Source organism: Diplotaxodon limnothrissa, linkage group LG1 (genome assembly GCF_057381915.1).
Source record: "Diplotaxodon limnothrissa isolate DT_005_m linkage group LG1, D_limnothrissa_male_GT1.1, whole genome shotgun sequence".
NCBI lineage: Eukaryota > Metazoa > Chordata > Actinopteri > Cichliformes > Cichlidae > Diplotaxodon > Diplotaxodon limnothrissa.
In genome coordinates this window covers 24,807,511-24,832,690 of record NC_140596.1, presented here as the reverse complement: position 1 = coordinate 24,832,690, position 25,180 = coordinate 24,807,511, and the positions used below count along the sequence as shown (strand labels likewise).

At 41.7% G+C, this 25,180-nt stretch overlaps 1 protein-coding gene across 1 annotated transcript in view; it reads right to left on the bottom strand.

The window, feature by feature from the left end:
• LOC146639834 (ephrin type-A receptor 6-like) overlaps positions 1 to 25,180 on the bottom strand; it is a 148,537-nt gene that overhangs the window by 24,210 nt on the left and 99,147 nt on the right. The window contains exon 7 of the mRNA XM_085345963.1: positions 556 to 711. Coding sequence (XP_085202089.1) covers positions 556 to 711 — 156 coding nt within the window. The remainder of the gene's footprint in view (positions 1 to 555; positions 712 to 25,180) is intronic.

Below are 25,180 nucleotides of genomic sequence, written 5' to 3'. Positions count from 1 at the left end.
TCTCCAGGACACTTATGCGACCTTGAATATGAAGCAATGGTTGGCACATGATCACCATAATCTGACAAGTTTGCACGCTGAGCATATTTTTATTCCTTAGCATGTGTGTTCAGTGTGTAGGTACAGCAAGTGTGTGGGTGGTTGGCTTTCAACATTTCCGGCTTCATTCCAGCAACTTGTGTCAATTTCCCGGCTAAAATTTCAGGGTTTTTTTTTCAGTTTTCACACCTGTACAATAAAAAAAAATCTGAGCTGTTTGAGTGTATCTTCAAATATCTGCATGTAGGCGTGTGAGAGGATAGCTCTCAGAGTGTAAGAGTGTTTCATTCCAGCATGATACTTGTCAGTTTCATCGATACACCGCTCAGAAATGTCCAAACTTGGTGAGCAGAAATTTAAATGTGACTCAATCACACTGTTAAAACTTAAACAGCAAAACGAAACTAAAAAAATAAATAAAACCAGAAACGATGGGGTGAATGTTGGCACAGCAGTCACAAAATTGGATTTCTGCAAGCAGGAAAGAGACGAAAGGTTTTGTAGCTTTCTACTAACTTGTACAAGCCATAGTAGTGGGGTCTTTGAGAGCCCTGTAGAAGCCTTTATCACAGTGACAGATGGTGGCCGCCTGGTCATGGCTAGAGCTGTGTAGAGGACACTTGGAGCATTTAGTGTTTCCAGCATACGCCTTGAAGGAGCCAGGCTTGCAAGCTGGAGAAAAAAGAGATGCAAAGGGTGAGTGCTCCTTATGCAACTGCATTTCCATCAGCGCACATACTCTTAATCGAAACTCCAGCTGCTTCGCTCCTCACCTGTGGTCTGACCTTATTTCCCGAGGTACTATCTGTCACCTTCTTATTAGCTCACTAAGCCACATGTCCTGTAAAGTGGCCCTTCTAAGAAATGGCACACACCTGTAAAGCCATTTCTTTTTTACAGAATAGAGAATCACAAAATCACACAACCCACATGGTGAGCTTACAAGGTTTATTAGGCCACCTGTCATAAAAACAAGAAAACGCAAGCGTTCTAGAAATCTGTCAAAGACTAAACTAACCAAATAAATATGTTATTATTTATCAGGCAAATAAACTGAATTCATGTCATGATTCAACTGAATCAGTACTTCAAGTAAATAACAACAACAACAACAACAATAATAATAATAATAATAACAATGTTTAATACATTTTTATAAATCTAGATATATTTGGTAATTGCCAGTACTGTTAATTTAGGGCAGCCGTGACAAACCTTACATTGGGCAGTGGTCTAATAAATTTGTTAAGCACTGTATACGACAATATGTTGTTTAAAAACACATTAGCACACAAAGTAAAACACATGCTGATACAGTCCATTCATCTATTATCTTAATCACAATGTTACAAGAGGCTGGAGCTTATCCCAGCGGAAAATGGGCTAAAGGTGAGTCGTAATTATGTCTTCAGACTGTGAGAAGACACAGAAAAATCCAGACACATGTCCTATCCGTGATTAACCTTAGCACATTAATCCAGATATTATTCTGAATGTTTTTCATGCAACACAGTGGCTGATGGTGAACAGTACTCCTGGCAAATGAAGATGAGAGTTACCGTAGGTAGACGTTTGTTAGATGACTGGATATCAGAGAAATATTTCAAAACTAAACAATGCAAGAACACCATGCACTCACTGTGCTGTTTACACTAAATTCTGACTCCACCATCTGAATGTTACAACTCAAACTGAGACTCATCAGACTAGGCAACATTTTTTCAATCTACCGTTGTCCGGTTTTGTCAGTGTGAATTGTAGCCTCAGTTTTCTGTTCTTAGGTAACAGCAGTGGCATCCAGTGTGGACTTCTGCTGCTGCCGACCATCTGCTTCAAATTTGACGTATCGTGTGGTCAGAGATGCTTTTCTGCTCACCTTAGTTATACTGAGAGGTTATTTGAGTTACTCTTGCCTTTATCTGACCTCTGACATCAGCAAGGCTTTTTCATCAGCTACTACTCACTATTTTCTCTTTTTTAAACTATTCCCTATGAAAACTCCAGAGACTGGGAAAATCCCAGTAGATTAGTAGCTTTTGAAATGTTCAGACCAACTCATCTGGCACCAACAATCATGTCACACTCAAAGTCACTTAAATAATAATTCTTCCACACTGTCATGACCATGTTTATATACTTAAATGCGCTGACTTCCTGAGATGATATTTTCCTTAACTTTCAGTTGAACAGGTGTACCTAACAAAGTGGCCAGTGACCATATTTTTTGCTTAAGTCCTTCAAATTGACAAAAAAGGAGTAGTAGCTAAAGGCTAAATAACGATTTTTGGCAGCAATTTGTTTTAATCAGCAGGTTTAACCCAGTTTAAGGTCACTTTGTAGTCTTGCAAGTAGGTAAAAGAGGAGCGATTAACATACGAATAATTCATTATTAAAATGTTAACACAACCTGCTTCCTGCTGAAATCTCAATCCACTTACACAGTCCATTCTGCTGACCGGGTATTTGCAGTTTTCCATCCTTAGACTGTTTCACTTTACCTCCAGTGTTACTTGCCCATTTCTTTCTTTCCATCAACTCACACAACTCTCCTTTCCTTATCTTTTCAATTTTTCTCTCCCCCCCCCCAACTGTTATGCTCTGCAACAATTTTCACCTATTCTTGTTTTTCATCTTTATTCCAATGTATTTTTTTTCTTTTCCCATCTCTCGTCTTCTTCGTCGCTCTTTTCCCTCGAGGCTTATCAGAAGATGGAAAAACCACTGCAGATTGCCTCCTTTTCCCCAGACTTATCTTGGCACAGAAGAATAAAGCATTAATAGTGCAGTTATTTAATATTCTGGGAATTTGTGGATGATTTTATTGCCATTTTATTGCAGTTGAGTTGAGTGATTTTTTTTCTTTCTTTCTTGAGAATATATATACTTGTGGGTGGAATAATAATTAAAGAAATAGGAAATACTGTATATATACACTGAGAAATTCAATCAAGCCAGAAGGTTTATATAATTTCAGCTTCATTTTAATATCTTCATATATTTTCTGTAAGTAAGCAAAAATACATAGTAGTTAACTGACTTTATTTTTCCGTAATCACATCATCTTCATATATTGCCTAATGCATTAATGCCTCCATTGAAATACACTACCACTTTAAATTCTCTATTGACGCTAGCCTTTTTTTATCATAAGCGTGATAAATGATGTCCTGCTGTGACACAGTCCCCAGCACTGTACAAAGGATGACTGATGGAGGATTATTACTGTTTGAAATCAATTATATTCAATTATTTTTGTGTGTGTATATAGTAATGCTAAGATATAATGTTTCATGAAAGTCATTTTTGCAGTGACACCAAATCTGTTCGTGCAGTTTCTCCAGGATCTACATACATCAGCTTTTCAATACTCAAGAGAGTACTGCATGACTGAGAAAGAAACTTCCTCCCTCAAGCTGGATTGCTGCTACTTTAGTCAACCTAGTGATGGAAACTTTCTCACTGATATTATTACACTAGATAAGACAGGAAAAACTGCAGTCTGTCACATAATCTTGGAAAATTAATGTAAAGAGAAGATAACTTGGACTATTTTAAATACACCTCCCCCGTCCTGTTCACCGAACGGAGAAACTGATCTAACTAAACACTAATCTTCAGAGTGGTATTTTTTTGTGAGTGTGGGATAAAATTCATTTCTTCTTCCAAAGAAAACTGAAATTGTATCATAGTATCCCTGCCAGTGTAAGCCTGGCAGGGATACCATGCCAGAGTTGGTACCTCTGCCAAGTCTGGCATGTAAAATAGTAGAACTAGCATAGAAAATAGCCACTTTTATGAGTATATAACATAAATGTTTATCAAAACACCCCAGACACACTACAACTTGACATTTTCTGCTCAAACAACCCTGTGCCAAGTGTGGAGTCTTTCAAGTTCCTGTTCACTATTATCTCTCAGCTCCGGAAGTGGGAGCCCAACACCAACTCTATTCAAAAAGTCCCAACAGTTGACGTCCTTTCAGCTGAGGAAGGATGGCCTATCATAGGAGCTACTGATCAAGTTCTACACTGCGGTCATCAAGTCTGTCGTGCGCAGTCTGCTTCAGACACAAAACAGGTTAGTATGACTACCTACCTAGTACTACTAGCGCTACTATAAACTCTAAAGAATGTAGAGAAAATAACTGGCGTCCCCTTGTCCAGCCTCCAGAACTCCTCAAGAACCAGTGAGCAGGCAGCAAACATGATCAGAAATTCCTCACACTCTGGACACAACTTTTTCAACTCTTCCCCTCCGGCAGGTGTGACAGATCCACCTACACCAGAACAACCAGACTCAGAAACAGCTTCCTTCCCACTGCCATTATCCTCATAAACAACTAAGTTGTACCTATGCCAAGTATTTATTATTAGGTAGTCTAGGTAGTTATTGCATTCTGCTCTGAATCTACAATGACTGTGTTCTACAACAGTTCTACATGTACACAACATTATATTTCACACATAATGCATAATCGTTGTGCTGCACCAGTCTACTTCCTTACGCATGTGTTTGTCTTATATTTTATCTGTTTGTGGTTGGCAGTAAGCCTACTCTGTGTATAATGAATCCATATATAACATATATTGTTTAGACTTTTCTAAACACCCAGTTGCTGGTAATCAGATGAACTCGATTAATTGATCAACGGCGAGTGTGAGCAACTCTAGAAAGCTTTGAAAGTTTGCTGACTTGGAGCATTCAGGTGTGTATTAACACAATGCCACAATCTTCCCAGGAGTGGATGAGAATTTAGCCACAAAGTCAGACCATGCAATTCTTAGAGAAACTACCAAGAAGAGCTACATCTAAGACTCTGAATGCCTCAGTTAGCATGTTAAAGTTCATGACAGTATAACAAAAACTAAGACTAAACAAGTGAGGCCTGTTTGTTAGAGTTGCCAAGACAAAGCATCTTCTATCTACAAAGAACATGGCTTAGGTTTGCAAACTGCAAGACCTCTGGTACAATGTCCTTTGGGAGTGGAGATGTTTAGCTATATTGCAAAATATAAGAAAGCTGTGCCTAAACAAACGTCCACTAATCTCAAAGAAGTGAAGCAACATTGTGAAGAAGAGTGGTCCAGAATTCCTCTACAATGATGTGAAAGAATGAGACATACAGAACATTATTAAAGTTATTGCTGGTTCTATTCAATTAGGGCATATTTAGTTTTTCACAGGACTGTATATAGTGGAAACACCATCAACTGAAGTGTCCTTGTATGTGTAACACCCTTTGTTGGAGCCAAGTCCAGGCCAATAATTTCACTCAGTTACATCATGCCATATTTAAGTATTTGTCATGATCTTTAAGTTTCCATTATAATCTTGATCATTTTATGTTATAATGTAATATGCTGTGCTCCATAAATTAATCCTGCTTTATTAGTCTGTTGTTGTTGTAAAGTGTTGGTAGATGTCGTAAAGGGGTGTGTATTTGGCCCGCATGCGGAGGGGTGTGGGTAAAAAAGGTTAGGTAAGCAAGCAGGACGTGGAGCAACAGTTTTCTGACCGTCGCCGTTCTGACCGTCGCCGTTTTAATGTTATTTTTTGGTTGTAACATAAAGGAAAAATAAACGGAGCGCCCACCAGAGGCATTTGTTTTGTACCTTTCGATTTGTTTGGAAAATAAATGTTTTGCCCCTTTTCTCCTTCGCCTCGTTTTTTTTTTGCTACCGGAAGGCATCCAAGCGACTGAACAAGAGCACGAGTCAGAAACTTTACATTCTGCAGAAGCGGCAAAGAAGGACAGAAGGCTGCCGCTACATTAGTCAGAAAACTGCTCCGAAAGTGAGAGGATTACGCACGCGTCACCGGCGCACAGAGTTAATCGGCCCGCGGCGCGGCAAGGGAAAACGGAAAACGGGACGTGAAAGAGGATGCGCTTAAGTCTTCCCGTGTTTTCCGGATCCTTTCGGCAGTAAGAAAACCCCGCATCTGAAAAGTAAGAGGCTGTGCCTGCTTTACGGTTTGTGAAAATTCCTGTATGGTTAAGTGGTACATGGCCTGTGTAAAGGATTAATTGCATTGAAAGGTTTATGCCAGCGCAATTAATATGGAGCAGCAGGAAAAAAGAGTTTCCAAGCCAACTTTTAAAGCACAAGAGGAAAAGCTTCAGCATCTTAAAGTGACAAGGAAAACCAAGTTGGGTTACCTTACTAGAAAGATAAAAGAGATTGAGGAGCTTATGGAAGATGACGGCAATTTTGAGGAAGTGGCTGTTAAATTAGCCACTGACTTCTCAAAAATATATATTGAGTTTTGTGAAAACAACGATGCAGTTAAAAATCACTTGACTGAGTCGGAACTTCTTCATGATCAGACACAGTGGTATGAGCCAAAGGCTAGCTATTTGAGAAGTTTTGTGGAGAAAGTAGAGAGATGGTTAAAACGAGTGGAAATGCAAGCAGATGAAGCAAGAATGGTTGATGCTGAAGTTGAGCCTGCAGACAGTGCTTCAGCAATTTCGTCCAGACGCAGTAAAGCACATCGAAGCAGTCGAACCTCTTCTGTTGTGTCTTCGACCACATATTCTGCCAGGCTAAAGATTGAGGCAGAGAGGGCTGCTCTGGTAGCACGTGCTGAGGCATTAAAGCAAAAGATGGAGATTGACAGACAAGAAGCTGTTCTTAAGGCAAAAAGGGAGGAATGGGAGTTGCAAACAGCTATTGCTGCAGCTAACGCAAAGCTTGAGGTGCTGACTGTGAAGGAGCCAGCCCATAACACTTCTGCTGACTTGGTCAACAAAATGGCTACCTGCCAAAGAGCTCCGGGCCAAAGTATTGGGGCCAGTTTTGGTTTGGTTCAGCCAGAACATGGAGATGTCGGTCGAGAATGTGAGTCGGAGGTAATGCAGGGCTCAGAAAGGAGTAGCAGGCTTCCTCATCCATTGAATAAGAAGGATAATAGCCAGTCTATTACTAGTCAAGGCAGGATGGCTGATGTTAAAGACTTGTTGGATGTCATGAAGCGACAAAATGAGATTACAGAGCTCCTAGTAAAACAACAGAAAGCATCCACTCTCCCTCCTTTGGATGTTCCAGTATTCAGTGGGGATCCACTGGAGTTTGGGTTTTTTATGAAAGCGTTCAAGCATGGGATTGAGGAAAGGACAGACAGCGATAGAGATAGGTTGCGCTTCCTGGAGCAGTTCACCCAAGGGAGACCCAAGGTTCTTGTTCGTAGCTGTTCGCACATGTATCCTGACAGGGGCTACGCTGAAGCTAAGAGGCTTCTGCGCAAGCATTTCGGGGATGAATATACTATTGCCTCAGCCTACATTGAAAGAGCTCTAAAATGGCCTGTAATCAAGCCAGAGGATGGTGATGCACTGACGGAGTTTGCTATGTTCCTCACTAGTTGCTGTAACACAGTAGACAGCATGGAGTACATTGAGGAGATGGATAGCCCTACTAATATGAGAACAGTCATCTCCAAGCTTCCTTTTAAATTAAGGGAAAGGTGGAGGGGTTTCGCCTGTGACATTCAAGAACGTACAGCAATGAGAGCTAGATTCGCTGATCTGGTCAGTTTTGTAGAGAAGCAGGCAAAGATCGCTTCTCACCCATTATTTGGTAACATTCAGGACACCACTTTGTCTAGAGACAAGGGCAAAGCAAAGGTGTGCAGAGAGAATGCTCTGAAATTCAAGGAGAGGGAAAGCATCTTTGCTACTAATACAGCACCTGTATTAAACAGTGCAGAGCAGACAAAGAGGGAAAGGGAAAATATAGGCCCTACAGGTGGAAGACAGTGTCTTTTCTGTCATAAGGGAGGGCATAACCTCAGTACCTGCAGACTCCTCAAGCAAAAGCCTCACAGAGAAAGGCTTGATTTCCTCAAATCAAAGAGCTTGTGTTTTGGTTGCCTGTCACAGGGGCATCTGAGCAAAGGCTGCCAGCAAAGACACACGTGTGAGACTTGTTCTCAGAAACATCCCACCATTCTGCATAAGGAGCAGTACTCTTCTCCTGATAGTGACAGTAAAAGTATCAGAGAACCAGCAGCAAGTTTTTCTCCAGCAGCAGGCAGTGAAACATGCGGTTGTACCGGGGCTGGCAAAGCAGTCTGTGCACTCTCAATTGTGCCTGTGAAGGTCAGATGTTCAAGGAGCAACACAACAGTTGAATCATACGCGTTCTTAGACCCAGGAAGCACTGGAACCTTTTGTACAGATGAGCTGATGAAGGATTTACAGGTCACAGGAAAAAAGTCCAACATTCTGCTCCGCACTATGGGAAACGAAGCGACAATCAGTACCCATGTCGTTAAGGGTCTCGAGGTCAGTGGTTTGGATGAGGACAACTTTTTGAAGATTCCCCAGGTTTTCACACAGGCAGAGATTCCAGTAACAAAGGAGAACATTCCACAACAAAGCGATGTGGACAGATGGCCTTATTTGAAGGAGGTTCAGCTCAAGCAGATTGATGGAAAAATTGGTATGTTAATAGGCACGAATGTACCAAAGGCGCTTGAGCCCTGGAAGGTTATCAACAGTGAGGGCAACGGCCCATATGCTGTAAAAACTGCACTAGGCTGGACGATTAATGGACCTCTGCTAAGAGAAGAGGGTATTGCTCAAGGAGCTGTTGAGTGGCCACCGGTGATGGTGAACAGGATATCGGTGACAAAGCTAGAGGAGCTCTCGCAGCAGCAAATGAAGTACGACTTCCCTGAGCATGAGTTATCTGAGAAAATGGAAATGTCAGCCAGAGACAGACAATTTATGGAGTCTGTGTCACTGTCAGTGAAGCAGGTTCATGGTCACTACACCATTGGCCTTCCTTTAAAGAACAAGGGGGCTGCATTTCCAAACAACCGTGTTGTGGCGGTACAAAGAGCAGAAGGCCTGAAACGGAGGCTGTTAAGAGACAGTGAGTTTCATCAAGAGTACACAAAGTTTATGACAGAGACACTGGAAAGGGGCTATGCCGAAGAAGTTCCTGTGGCAGAAACTTGTAAAAGTGGTAGCAGAATATGGTATCTCCCGCATCATGGGGTCTACCACCCAACCAAGCACAAGTTGAGAGTGGTATTTGACTGTGCATCCACGTATCAAGGCATGTCACTGAACTCACAGCTGTTGCAGGGGCCAGACTTAACCAATTCCCTCATAGGTGTTTTGATGAGGTTCAGGCAGGAACCAGTTGCCTTCATGTCTGATATTGAAGGCATGTTTCATCAAGTCAGGGTTCCCGATGAAGATGCTGATCTGTTGAGATTCTTGTGGTGGCCACAGGGAGATCTTGGAAAAGGCCTCAAGGAATACAGGATGGTAGTTCACTTGTTCGGTGCAACTTCTTCACCAAGCTGTGCATGCTACGCGCTGCAAAGGTGTGCTGAGGACAATCAGGCGAGGTTCAACCATGTTGCAACGAACACTGTTCTAAGGAACTTTTATGTGGATGATTGCCTGAAGTCTGTCAGCACTGAAGAGCAGGCAATCTCACTGATTCGGGACCTCAGGGCTTTGTGCGCTGCAGGAGGTTTCAAGCTCACTAAGTGGATTTCCAACAGCAGAGCGGTGCTTGCGTCTATACCTGAGGATGACAGGGCTAAAGAAGTCAAGGAGCTTGATCTTGAAAGGGACTGCCTCCCTATTGAAAGAGCTTTAGGGGTTCAGTGGTGCGTGGAGTCTGACACGCTGAAATTCAGAGTTCTGGTTGAGAGCAAACCACTCACAAGGAGAGGACTGCTTTCGATGGTAAGCACTATATATGACCCACTTGGGATTTTATCCCCTCTGATCTTGCCAGTGAAGCACATCCTGCAAGAGCTAAGCAGAACAAAGCATGCATGGGATGATTTCATGCCAGAAGCTCTGTCTCTGCAGTGGCAACAGTGGGTCGGCAGTTTACACCACTTAGCTAGGTTTGAGGTAGACAGATGTGTGAGACCAGTCAACCTTGGCAAGATCTCTTCGGCTCGACTTCACCACTTTGCCGATGCTAGTGAAAGGGGGTATGGCATAGCCACATATCTGGTTTCAAAAAACAATCTGAACCAGCCACATAGTGCTTTCATTATTGGTAAAGCCAGGGTTACACCATTGAAGCCAGTTACCATACCACGACTCGAGCTTACTGCTGCAGTGGTGGCAGCAAAGATGGACAGGATGGTAAGAGCCGAACTGGAGTTGGAGTTGGAGGAGTCTGTCTTTTGGACGGACAGCACGTCGGTGATTAAGTACCTCAAGAATGAAACAGCAAGGTTTCGTACGTTTGTTGCCAATCGAGTTGCTGCCATCAAGGATAGATCAGCTGTCTCTCAGTGGAGATATGTGAACACCTCGGCCAATCCTGCAGACTTTGCTTCAAGAGGGCTCAGTGTTGGTGCCTTTCTCAAGGCAAAGACATGGATCATGGGTCCAGATTTCATTTTGAAACCAGAAATGGAGTGGCCAGAAATGCCCGACAGTGTATGCCAGCCAATCTGTAATGACCCAGAAGTCAAAGAAGCATCAGTATATGCTCTTGTGGTTGAAGAAGCTGCAGACGCCACCTCTCAGCTCATTCATCATTACTCAAGCTGGCGTCGGGTTAAAAGAGCCGTTGCATGGGTCCTGAGATTAAAAGGTGTGCTGAAGCTTCTTGCTCGAAAGAGGAAGGGTTTAAAAGCGAATCTCTATGATGGAAGATTGGAGCAGGAGAAGCAAATGACACACTTCAAGGCTAACCTTCCCATCTTGCCACTTTCTGTGAGTGACATGGCCGAGGCGGAAGTGGAGATAGTGCGCTTCAGTCAAAGGCAGCGGTTTGGCAAAGAGATTGCCAAGCTGCAACAAGGAAAGACAGTGTCAAAGGATAGCCCTCTTTGTCAGTTGTCGCCAGTTGTACAGGATGGCATTCTGAGAGTGGGTGGCAGATTGAGCAGATCTAGCATGCAAGAGGAGTTAAAACACCCTGCAATCTTGGCTAAGGATCAGCATATAGCCACTCTCATTCTCAGATCTACTCACGAGGATCTTGGGCATTGTGGCAGGAATCATGTCCTGTCAAAGGTACGGCAGAAGTACTGGATACTAAGATCTCATGCTGCTGTCCGGAAGATTTTGTCCCGGTGCGTCGCCTGCAGACGGCATAATGGGAAAGCGGCAAGTCAGATCATGGCAGATCTTCCTACTGAAAGGCTCACGCCCGATGAGCCACCGTTCACAAGTGTCGGTGTGGACTACTTTGGTCCCTTCGAAATCAAAAGGGGTAGGTCCATGATCAAAAGATATGGCGTTGTTTTTACTTGCTTGACAGTGAGGGCTGTGCATATTGAGCTGGCAAATTCGTTGGACACGGACTCTTGTATTCATGCATTGCGGAGGTTCATTGCTAGGAGGGGACAGGTTCAGTTGATGCGTTCTGACAATGGAACAAACTTTGTAAGTGCAGAGAGGGAGCTGCGGGAAGCAGTGCGTGCTTTGGATAATGCAAAGATTCAAGAAGCCTTGTTGGTTAAAGGCATCACATGGATATTCAACTCCCCTGCTGCCTCGCATTTTGGAGGAGTTTGGGAGCGGCAGATACGGTCCATACGCAAAGTGCTCAGCTCCGTTGTGGAGCAGCAGATCCTTGATGAGGAGGGTCTGCACACACTGCTGTGTGAGGTAGAGGCGATTATCAATAGCCGCCCTATCTCAAGAGTCTCTACCGATCCGAATGACCTGGAGGCCTTGACGCCAAACCATTTGCTTTTGATGAAAGCCAAAACTCCACTACCTCCTGGAGTATTCAGCAGGAGCGACTTGTACTCAAGGCGTAGATGGCGGCAAGTCCAGTACTTGGCGGATTTGTTTTGGACACGGTGGATCAAGGAGTATCTGCCAGACTTGCAAAGGCGACAAAAGTGGGCCCAGCCACAAAGAAATATCAGTCAAGGTGATATTGTTCTCGTCGTGGATGATTCCGCTCCAAGAAATTCATGGCTAATGGGTCGAGTGATTCAGACGTTTGAGGATGCCAAGGGTCGGGTTCGTCAAGCCAAGGTGAAAACCAGCAAAAACATTCTCCTACGACCTGTGGCGAAGCTTTGTGTGCTGCTAGAGTGTGATATGTAGCGCCCCTTTTACATATTACTCAAGAGACAGCGGTAAAGGCTGGTCTCCTACGGCGAGTCATGTGCTTGAACCTCTGACTCCATTCCCTAATCTCCCCAACATACACACATACACGCATCCGCGAAGACATGTTCCAGCTTAAGAAGAGTTCCTGCTGTAACAAGACAAAATGAAGTTTCTGTTGGAATAAGGACATTAATGTGCCATATGAGCAGTTAAAGTACTTTGTATATTTGTCTGTTCGTTATCTGAAAGGTTTGATTTGTTGTTCTGAACAATATATAGATGTATGTATAAGAGTAATTGTTTTGTGGCTCACAAGAACAATTAGGGGCCAGGATGTTGGAGCCAAGTCCAGGCCAATAATTTCACTCAGTTGCATCATGCCATATTTAAGTATTTGTCATGATCTTTAAGTTTCCATTATAATCTTGATCATTTTATGTTATAATGTAATATGCTGTGCTCCATAAATTAATCCTGCTTTATTAGTCTGTTGTTGTTGTAAAGTGTTGGTAGATGTCGTAAAGGGGTGTGTATTTGGCCCGCATGCGGAGGGGTGTGGGTAAAAAAGGTTAGGTAAGCAAGCAGGACGTGGAGCAACAGTTTTCTGACCGTCGCCGTTCTGACCGTCGCTGTTTTAATGTTATTTTTTGGTTGTAACATAAAGGAAAAATAAACGGAGCGCCCACCAGAGGCATTTGTTTTGTACCTTTCGATTTGTTTGGAAAATAAATGTTTTGCCCCTTTTCTCCTTCGCCTCGTTTTTTTTTGCTACCGGAAGGCATCCAAGCGACTGAACAAGAGCACGAGTCAGAAACTTTACGTTCTGCAGAAGCGGCAAAGAAGGACAGAAGGCTGCCGCTACACCCTTGGTTAAAACAAATCTGATTGTGATCTGATCTGTGAAGGACAGTTTTTAAATCAACTTATAATTTTCCCATTTGAATCGCCAGGTAACAAAAAGATCAGTCACTACAGTGGGGCAAAAAAGTATTTAGTCAGCCACCAATTGTGCAAGTTCCCCCACTTAAAGTGATGACAGAGGTCAGTAATTTGCACCAGAGGTACACTTCAACTGTGAGAGACAGAATGTGAGAAAAAAATCCATGAATTCACATGGTAGGATTTGTAAAGAATTTATTTGTAAATTAGGGTGGAAAATAAGTATTTGGTCACCTCAAACAAGGAAAATCTCTGGCTCTCACAGACCTGTAACGTCTTCTGTAAGAAGCTTTTCTGTCCCCCACTCGTTACCTGTATGAATGGCACCTATTTGAACTCATCATCTGTATAAAATACACCTGTCCACAGCCTCAAACAGTCAGACTCCAAACTCCGCCATGGCCAAGACCAAAGAGCTTTCGAAGGACACCAGGAAAAGTATTGTAGACCTGCACCAGACTGGGAAGAGTGAATCTACAATAGGCAAGCACCTTGGTGTGAAAAAAATCAACTGTGGGAGCAATCATCAGAAAATGGAAGACATACAAGACCACTGATAATCTCCCTCGATCTGGGGCTCCACGCAAGATCTCATCCCGTGGGGTCAAAATGATCATGAGAACGGTGAGCAAAGATCCCAGAACCACACGGGGGGACCTGGTGAATGACCTGCAGAGAGCTGGGACCAAAATAACAAAGGTCACCATCAGTAACACACTACAACAGCAGGGAATCAAATCCCGCAGTGCCAGACGTGTTCCGCTGCTGAAGCCAGTGCATGTCCAGGCCCGTCTGAAGTTTGCCAGAGAGCACATGGATGATACAGCAGAGGATTGGGAGAATGTCATGTGGTCAGATGAAACCAAAGTAGAACTTTTTGGTATAAACTCAACTCGTCGTGTTTGGAGGAAGAAGAATACTGAGTTGCATCCCAAGAACACCATACCTACTGTGAAGCATGGGGGTGGAAATATCATGCTATGGGGCTGTTTTTCTGCCAAGGGGACAGGACGACTGATCCGTGTTAAGGACAGAATGAATGGGGCCATGTATCGTGAGATTTTGAGCCAAAACCTCCTTCCATCAGTGAGAACTTTGAAGATGAAACGAGGCTGGGTCTTCCAACATGACAATGATCCAAAACACACCGCCCGGGCAACAAAGGAGTGGCTCCGTAAGAAGCATTTGAAAGTCCTGGAGTGGCCTAGCCAGTCTCCAGACCTCAACCCCATAGAAAATCTGTGGCAGGAGTTGAAAGTCCGTGTTGCTCGGCGACAGCCCCAAAACACCACTGCTCTCGAGAAGATCTGCATGGAGGTATGGGCCAAAATACCAGCTGCTGTGTGTGCAAACCTGGTAAAGACCTATAGTAAACGTTTGACCTCTGTTATTGCCAACAAAGGTTATGTTACAAAGTATTGAGTTGTATTTTTGTTATTGACCAAATACTTATTTTCCACCCTAATTTACGAATAAATTCTTTACAAATCCTACCATGTGGATTCATGGATTTGTTTTTCACATTCTGTCTCTCACAGTTGAAGTGTACCTCTGGTGCAAATTACTGACCTCTGTCATCATTTTAAGTGGGGGAACTTGCACAATCGGTGGCTGTCTAAATACTTTTTTGCCCCACTGTATGTGGACATAAAAACATGAGGTGAGATGGTAAGCACAACTACCAAGGTGCATTTGAGTAAGATCACATAGTTTGAACTTTACTTACATAAGCTGCTATATAACCTGCCTCTAACAGGCATAGAGCTGCCGAGAGTGAGGATCTGCTACTTTCTCCCCATTCTGCATACATATTATATATATATGACACTGCAGGGCTACTGAGTCCTGCTATTTTGTTGCTATTTTTCCCCTCTATGACTTCAAGCAAATTCCAAGAAAAATACCTTGCAACTCAATAACTGAATTCTCCAATGAAGAAAGCTGCAGAAAAGTCAATAATTATGTTGCTTTTGAATATATTTTACTACTTTGAGGATTTACTTTGGAATCAATCCAAGAACTGAGAGAGGAAAAGTGCTGTGCAGCTATCTTGCCACGTACTGTAATTTGACCAACAGTGAATGATGCAAACTTAAAAAAATGATAACCATTAAACCAAATCCTCTCCTGATTAACAAAACTGATTGTCGTTTTCATTCTAATAGATTTTTTCTTGAAACCAGGTCATCAAATGTTACTATATTTCTTTAAGTAGCAATGTTGAAAGCTTTTCATTAAACTTTGAATGACAGGTGATGCATAGTTAAGCAAAAATACTATGTAACAAAGGAAGAGGCGGGAAAAAACTCTATGGATAAATAGGTGGAAAGAAATGAGCATAAATTTGGATGTAAAGAGGATGAGATGAAAGATTGACATCCAGACGGAAATCCTTGCCAAAATCACATTGCTGCTTAGGTCCTAATGAGAAGAGTAATTTGTCACCCAGCTTCAATTTTTGAGGCACCTTCATCTGGATATTACCTTCTCTCCATGCAGAGGTCCTGCCAAAGGCAACAAACACACTGATTCATTTGAAATTCCAGCTGCTCCCTGCTTTCTAGTATAAGCTAGGAAGATCACCACCAAAAAGCAATTACAATACTCATACTGATATTTCTGTCCAAAAGTCAGAAAAAACATTCCAAACACACACACACACACATACGTGTTTTCGTGATATATCAGTACGTATGACAAAAATGTGACAAATGGGAACGTGCCTTTCCGAAGGTCCTAGAGGCATGGGGATCTCAAAAAATTTGACCCATGCTTCCAGGAACACACCCATCTGTTGAGATTTTGGCTAGGGCTAAATTTTGGTCAAACCTGAATTTAATGCTACTTGTGAGGACACTGTCAGGTTTATGTGACTTATGAGTACCATAAGGTCACACACAGATATTTCATGTTTAGGTGAATTGTGAAGCCCATGGAAACACATAATTTTCAAGTATACATGACTTATAAGGACCAGGTAACTGTAGGTTCTGCATTTTTAGCTTGGCTCCTTTTGAGATTACAATATAATAGACATGGATGCACAATAGTAATGCTCATCAGTTGGGTAACTTCTGACAGAAATATCAGACATTTATGTGTTAATAAAACAGTAAATCTGAGCTGTGTAAAGACTTAAAAAAAAAAAAAAGACATGGGTCAAATGTGGTCAGTCTACTTTTTAAGTCTTGATATTGTAATGCATTAATTCATTTTGTAGTGAATGTTCATGTGAATAAAAACGTGGAACATTATCTGCCTTTTTTATCATTTAATTGCAAAAAGCACCCAGCATAAACCACAGATTTATGAGTAAGAACAATGCAATACAGAAAACTGCAATACTGACATAACTGTGGAAGTAACAAAGTATCTCTCTTGCTTGTTTCTTTTTTTCTTGCATCTTTCTTTTAATGCTATGATCCTGTTGTGGCTGTAGTACCTTATGACAACCCAGTCTCTGCCTTTCAGAGCTGCCGGCTCTGCTTGGAGGCAGCAGTCACATTCCTTTTTACCTGGTACTTTGCAGCTTTTTATGAAGTGAAACATGCCGCTCAGCAACCTTCACTTCATCATTTGTCCACTTGCTTCTCACCGTCCCAGCTGTCATAAATGGAAACAAAAGAAAATATCTTAATGTGAATGCAAGAAAAGATAGAAAATATTCTAGTTTATAATGTGAATACAAAATGTTCTTAAACCTTGCTTTCTACTGGAGCACTTTAAAGGAGCAATAAGCACAATTCATCATACTTAGGTTGAAGGAATTAAAAATGACTATGTGAAGAACTAGAGGTGTAATTACATCTGGAGTACAGCATGAAGTCACAATCCCTCTCTCTGTGTTGGTCTCCAGCCATAGACTTTGGTTTGGTTCACAGGCAGTGCAAAACAGCACACCTAGCAGTGAAAAGATATTGCTTATTGCTCCTTTAAGGATGCTTGGAATGAACCATTTGAAGTGCTGTGTTCTGCTGGGAATCAAATAAGATGAAATGATTTATGATAAAAGCTCTGAATAGTGTCATGTCTGAAAACAAACTTGTTCTTTGATCACAAGTATATTAACCTAAAACATTTTGTATTTTGGTGCCTTTACCCCTTCTTGGTGAAGTGTTGCTAATGTTTTTGTTGTCCAGGGTGATTGAGGCAGAGGTGCCCTTCATGTTGTCCAGGGCAGCTGAGTAAAGCGTGTGGCTTGGAACCCCCGGAATACTTGGTCCTTGAGCCTTTGAAAAGTAACAGTGAAATATGAGAATCAATGCATGCAATAGGTCTGTTTGCTTTTTTCTCTGCATTGTAGGCAAAGTCAGCGTTGGGCAGTGTGTAATTCTACATTAAGGGGCTAAGGGGCGATCGTGGCTCAAGAGTTGTAATCAGAAGGTTGCCGGTTCGAGCCCCAGCTCCGACAGTCTCGGTCGTTGTGTCCTTGGGAAAGACACTTCACCTGTTGCCTACTGGTGGTGGTCAGAGGGCCCGGTGGCGCCAGTGTCCGGCAGCCTCGCCTCTGTCAGTGCGCCCCAGGGTGGCTGTGGCTACAATGTAGCTGCCATCACCAGTGTGTGAATGTCTGTGTGAATGGGTGGATGACTGGATGTGTAAAGCGCTTTGGGGTCCTTAGGGACTAGTAAAGCGCTATATAAATATAGGATATTTACCATTTGATATGAATATTTTACATGTGAACATAATCTACTAATAATACTCATCACAGTGTGATTGTTTGAAATCGGATAGAGTGTTATTATCTTCATGACAAACATCCCTGCTGTTCAGTTTCAATGTAACACAAACTAGAGTTGTTGGTTCTACCAATTGAGAAAGGCTAAAAAAAAAAACAAATTCATGTCCTTCACAGCTTAAAACAATCTGAGGACAATGTAACACAGAAATATCAAATTTAGTAGGAATAAAGATCAAGCTGATGCTTTAAAGGGAAAGTTAGGACTAACAAATGATATGCCAATTTCTTTCTCCTAAGATGTTCACAAACAAGTAATGCTAATGTTGAATATGGGAAACTTTCAATCAAACTGATTATTTTAATATAATCAAAGGGCACTTAATTTATGCACTAGGCCCAACTGACACATATACTTGATGCCAAATACAAAAAAATAATGTGTAACCTGTTGGAAGAATGAAGTGGGTGTGTCACTCACCAATTGGTCTGAAGGAGGTTGAGACAGGACCTCGGCACTTGGTGTCTGCAACAAAAGACAACAATATAACGTCAGAAACATTCTCTAGTATAAATCCCGACTATTTAATTAACTACAGATCATATTTGTATCAGTGAATATTATTACAGAAGGATCTGACTTCCTTATACCAGATTCTATAGAAACTTAACACTGTACGGTTCTGCTACCCAACGATATGAGGACAGTGTAACACACACTAGAGTTGTTGGTCCTACCACATGAGGAAGGCAACTGAAACACACTCCTGTCCTTCACAGCTTAAAACAATATGAGGACAGTGTAACACACACACTACAATCACTGGTCCTACCATATGAGGACTTCTACTTAAACACACTCCTGTCCTTCACAGCTTAAAACAATATGAGGACATGACGACTGAACACATGTAGAGTTCACATTCCTGACCTCTAACTTCTCCTGCTGTTGTCAATAAAAGCTCTAAACCCAACACTGATGTACAGCCATCTATTTCCCCAGAAATTAAATCATGTAAACTGATCAGCGGGAGCTTATTTTGACAAAAACATGTGTAAAACGACAAAAATATCAAATTTTGTCAGAATAAAGATCAAGCTGATGCTTTAAGGGAAAGTTTGGACTAACAAATGGTATAGACAATTACTTTATCCTAATGCTAATGTTGGTTTTGGTTAACTTCGACTAAAACTGATTGTTTTAGTACAATTAAAGTGCATTTCATTTATGCACTAGGCCCAACTGACACATATACTTGATGCCAAATACAAAAAAATAATGTGTAACCTGTTGGAAGAATGAAGTGGGTGTGTCACTCACCAATTGGTCTGAAGGAGGTTGAGGCAGGACCTCGGCACCTGGTGTCTGCAACAAAAGACAACAATATAACGTCAGAAACATTCTCTAGTATAAATCCCGACTATTTAATTAACTACAGATCATATTTGTATCAGTGAATATTATTACAGAAGGATCTGACTTCCTTATACCAGATTCTATAGAAACTTAACACTGTACGGTTCTGCTACCCAACGATATGAGGACAGTGTAACACACACTAGAATTGTTGGTCCTACCACATGAGGAAGGCAACTGAAACACACTCCTGTCCTTCACAGCTTAAAACAATATGAGGACAGTGTAACACACACACTACAATCACTGGTCCTACCATATGAGGACTTCTACTTTCCTGTTGGAGGTTGAGACACGACAGAGGGACAGCAGGGTAGTAGCTTGCACAAATGATTCTATTGACACAACAGGGAAGTGAGATTAATAAACTGAACGCAACAGACTCTTTCAAAATAAAACAGGAAACATGGCATGAAAATACAAACGTGGTAATATACAGCCCTAACATAAACTCCTTAAAACGATATTAATAACGTTAAGCCAAACTCAACTAACCCGCCATTAAACATAAGAAACTCAAAAACCTTAGAATAACATCAGAAACGCTGGGCCAGAGACCCAGACCGTGAGCAAATAACTATAATATTATTGATTTGTGCTGAATAAGAAAACATTAATATTATCATTTAAATCCCCCCAAGCATATCTTGTGTTGAAAAAAAAAAAGTGTGTTGCAGTTAGCTACACTGAGCTTAGACTGACTGTCTCTGCAGTTGAAGATGCAGAGCACATGCAAGGCCGCAGGTCCCTTTAACTCCGGTGGGAATTTAAAAACAGTTAAATTTAACTTCTAATATCTATTGTTAAAGATAAATCTTAAGTAATTTTTTAGCATTTATCATCATTCACCACTTTCAATTTGTTCAAATCGGTTGTGTATTGTTTTAATTCCGTTTAACTAACCTTAATTAGCTTGTTAAACATACAACTTTACCTCGCGGAGCTTGCGTCGACGCATGGATATCAAAGGTAAATACATACCTCAAGATAAATCTCTCCTGAGTGCTGAAGGTCCCGGATGTGCCGTTCACGCAGAGCTCCGGCGAGTTTGTATCTTGCCGTGACCAGCAGCTCTTTGGTTGACGCTTTCGAACAATCAGATGCATCTTTACTCACTTTTTGACCAATCAGAGACGTCGTTCTATGCTCCACTGACGAAATGCTGCATCCTCTCACCAGCCACGGTCTCTCCTCGTCCATTTAACAACAAAAACACAGCAACACGTGCTGGATTTGAGGTAGGAACACTTGAGAACTGTCACAATGTTTTGCAAACTGCTGTTACAGTTAATTTCGTTCCGTTAATTTGTTTGGTTCCTATTCTGAAGTAACACTTAATACACATGGGGTTAGCTTGCTGGTCTAGTTTAAGTTAGCATGGGCATGCTGTTCACTGATAGAGTAAGGCTAAAATTGTCCTGATATTGTCAGTGTGTTATCATAAACATGCAGCACCCCTAGACCCCCAAGTTAAAATACAGATAATAGATAAGCAATTTAAGAAAATAAGTATAATGTGTATAATAAATGATTTTACTGTCACTTTCCTGGGTCTGTTGACCCAGCGTTTTAAGTTTTAGTTTGTTTAGATGTCGATGTTTATTTATAAGTTCTTTAGGTTTGCTAAGTTCATTTGTTTATTAGATTACCCTTGTGATGTCTGTTTTATTGGGAAAGTCTTTGTCCTATATGCAGTGAGTCTAGTTTTGTTTCCCCTTGTCCCAGCTGTTCCTCATCCCCTCATTATCTCTCTGTGTACTTGCAGTGGCTTGCAAAAGTATTCGTCCCTCTTTTCCACATTTTGTCACATTACTGCCACAAACACAAATTGTCATGGTCCTGGGTCGGTGACCCAGCGCTTTTAGTTTATTATTATGATGATGATGATGATGATGATGATTATTATTGTTTGAGTTCTATGTGTTATATTTGGTCTGCCTCTGAGTCTGCGTCTGTGTCTCTGTCTATGCTGTCACCCCGTCTGTTTGTGAATCTGTCTGTTTAGTTCTGTGTCTTGTTTGGTTCCCCGTGTCTGAGTTTCCTGTTTTATTGTGAAGGTCTCTGTCTGATGTGAGTGTGTTCAGTTTACGTTTCCCCTGTCCCGTCAGCTCTGATTCCTCCCAGCCGTGTTGCCCTCCTGTCTCTCATCCCCTGATTACTGGTGTGTGTATTTAAGCCCTGTGTGTTCTCCTGCCTGTTACTCGGTGTCCTGCTCGGCGGCTGCCGCGCATCCCTTTGTCGTATGCACCCAGGTCTGTTATTTTAGTTCTTCCCAGTTTAGGTGTCTTCAGTTATTTGTCATGCCCCACTGCTTGTTTGCCACTACACCTTGTAAATAAACTTCACTAGCATTTTCATCCACTGCTTGCATCTTGGGTCCTCCTTCCTCCACACCACACGGCTCGCCTTCCCAGCCGTGACACAAATCAATTTTAATGGAATCCAATTGCAGCAAAAGGTGGTTCTACAAAGTATTGACTCAGGGGGCTGAATAATTGCGCACACCCCACTTTTCAGTTATTTATTTGTAAAAAATGTTTGGAATCATGTATGATTTTTGTTCCACTTCTCACGTGTACACCACTTTGTATTGGTCTTTCACGTGGAATTCCAATAAAATTGATTCATGTTTGTGGCTGTAATGTGCCAAAATGTGGGAAAGTTAAAGGGGGCCGAATACTTTTGCAAGCCACTGTAAGTCCTGTCCTCATTTGTTCAGTGTCAGGTCATCTGTTGTCTTTGGTGCCACGTTTCCATGTTCCAGGTATCTTTGTATCCATGTCAGGTTTCATGGTTTGTTTGTTTTTTTTAATAAAAAATATTTTCCCCAGGTTAGGTTATTGTTTAGCTTCACCTCTGCCTTTTGTTTTGTAATCTTTTAATTTAATTAAATTTTATTTATATAGCGCCAAATCACAACAACAATCGCCTGAAGGCGCTTTATATTGTACAGTAGATCGCACAATAATAGATACAGAGAAAAACCCAACAATCATAGGACCACCTATGAGCAAGCGCTTTGGCGACAGTGGGAAGGAAAAACTCCCTTTTAACAGGAAGAAACCTCCAGCAGAACCAGGCTCAGGGAGCGGCGGGCATCTGCTGTGACCAGTTGGGGTGAGAAAAGGAAGACAGGACAAAGACATGCTGTGGATTAATAACAAGTATGATTCAGTGCAGAGAGGTCTATTAACACACAGTGAGTGAGAAAGGTGACTGGAAAGGAAAAAACTCAGTGCTTCATGGGAATCCCCCGGCTGCCTACGTCTATTGCAGCACAACTAAGGGAGGATCCAGGGTCACCTGATCCAGCCCTAACTATATGCTTTAGCAAAAAGGAAAGTTTGAAGCCTAATCTTAAAAGTAGAGATTAATAAACGGCTTGCTTTCTGTTAATATTCAAATTTTCTTTCACGTTCCTTTGTGTCAGCATTTTGGGTCCACTCCTCAAATTCATACATATGTCTAACCGTTTTTCCCCACTCGGCGACACACCCGTCGGGGGTCAAACTCTGGTAATTGGCAATTCTGTTCTCAGACATGTGAAGCTAGAGACACCGGAAACCATAGTCAATTGTCTTCCAGGGGCCAGAGCAGGCGACATTGAAGGAAATTTAAAACTGCTGGCTAAGGGTAAACGTAAATTCAGTAAAATCATAATTCACGTCGGCAGTAATGACACCCGGTTACGCCAATCGGAGGTCACTAAAATCAATATTGAATCGGTGTGTAACTTTGCCAAAACAATGTGGGACTCTGTAGTTTTCTCTGGTCCCCTCCCCAATCAGACCAGGAGTGACATGTTTAGCCGCATGTTCTCCTTAAATTGCTGGCTGTCTGAGTGGTGTCCCAGAAACGATGTGGGCTTCATAGATAATTGGCAAACCTTCTGGAGGAAACCTGGTCTTATAAGGAGAGACGGCAGCTCTCATTTCTAGAAATATGGACAAATTAATTAAACCCCCCATAATATGACTATCCAGAGTTGGGACCAGGAAGCAGAGTTGCAGTCTTACACGCCTCTCTGCAGCTTCTCTCCTCCTGCTACCCCCCCAAAAACCCATCTCCATAGAGACTGTGTCAGCTTCCAAAAAGACAAAAAACAAACTAAAAACCAGCAACAAACAACTTAAACATAAACAATTACAAAGAAAGAACAATACAGTATCCACATCCTAACTAAAGAGTAAAACAGTGAAATGTGGATTATTAAATATTAGGTCTCTCTCCTCCAAGTCTCTGTTAGTACATGACTTAATAATTGATCAACAAATCGATTTACTCTGCCTTACAGAAACCTGGTTTTAGCAGGATGATTATGTTAGTTTAAATGAATCAACACCCCCGAGTCATTCTAACTACCAGAAACCTCGAAGCACAGGCCGAGGGGGCGGTGTGGCAGCAATTTTTCACACCAGCCTATTAATTAATGAAAGACCAAGACAGACTTTTAATTCATTTGAAAGCCTGATGCTTAGCATTGTCCACCCCAGCTGAAAAATTTTAGAAACCAGTCTTATTTGTTATCATCTAATTGTCCACCTGGGCCTTACACAGAGTTTCTCTCTGATTTCTCAGACTTTTTATCTGATTTAGTGCTCAGCTCAGATAAAATAATTATTGTGGGTGATTTTAACATCCATGTAGATGCTAAGAATGACAGCCTCAACATGGCATTTAATCTGTTATTAGACTCAATTGGCTTCTCTCAACATGTAAAAGAACCCACCCACCACTTTAATCACACTCTAGATCTTGTTTTTAACATATGGCATAGAAACTGAACATTTAACAGTGTTTCCTGAAAACCCTCTCCTGTCTGATCATTTCCTGATAACATTTACATTTACAATAATTGATTACACAGCAGTGGAGAGTAGACTTTATCACAGATGTCTTTCTGAAAGCGCTGTAACTATGTTTAAGAATGTAATCCACCCACTGTTATCATCTTCAATGACCTGTACCAACACAGAGCAGAGCAGCAATCTGAACGCTACCCCAACAGAGGTCAATTATCTTGTTAATAATAATTTTACCTCCTCACTACATATGACTCTGGATACTGTAGCTCCTGTGAAAACTAAGGTCTCAGATCAGAAGTACCTGACTCTGTGGTATAATTCTCAAACACGTAGCCTAAAGCAGATGACTCGTAAGCTGGAGAGGAAATGGCGTGTCACAAATTTAGAGGATCATCATAATTGGAGAAATATTTTGCTGATTTATAAGAAAGCCCCCCGCAAAGCCAGAACATCTTACTATTTGTCACTGATTGAAGACAATAAGAACAACCCCAGGTTTCTCTTCAGCACTGTAGCCAGGCTGACAAACAGTCAGAGCTCTTTTGAGCCAACCATCGTTAACTAGTAATGACTTCATGAACTTCTTCACAAATAAAATTCTTATCATTAGAGAAAAAAATTACCAATAATCATCCCACAGATGTAACATTATCTACAGCTACTTTTAGTACCGTTGATGTTAAGTTAGACTCTTTTTCTCCAATTGATCTTTCTGAGTTAACTTCTATAATTACTTCCTCCAATCCTCCGTGTCTTTTAGACCCCATTCCTACAAAACTGCTCAAAGAAGTCCTGCCATTAATTAATGCTTCAATCTTAAATATGATCAACCTATCTCTAATAATCGGCTATGTACCACAGGCCTTCAAGCTGGCTGTAGTTAAACCTTTACTCAAAAAGCCATCTCTAGACCCAGCAGTCTTAGCTAATTATAGGCCAATCTCCAACCTTCCTTTCATATCAAAAATCCTTGAAAGAGTAGTTGTCAAACAGCTAACAGATCATCTGCAGAGGAATGGCTTATTTGAAGAGTTTCAGTCAGGTTTCAGAGTTCATCACAGCACAGAAACCGCTTTAGCGAAGGTTACAAATGATCTTCTTATGGCCTCTGACAGTGGACTCATCTCTGTGCTTGTCCTGCTAGGCCTTAGTGCAGCGTTCGATACTGTTGACCATAATATCCTATTAGAGCGATTAGAGCATGCTGTAGATATTACAGGTACTGCACTCCAGTGGTTTGTATC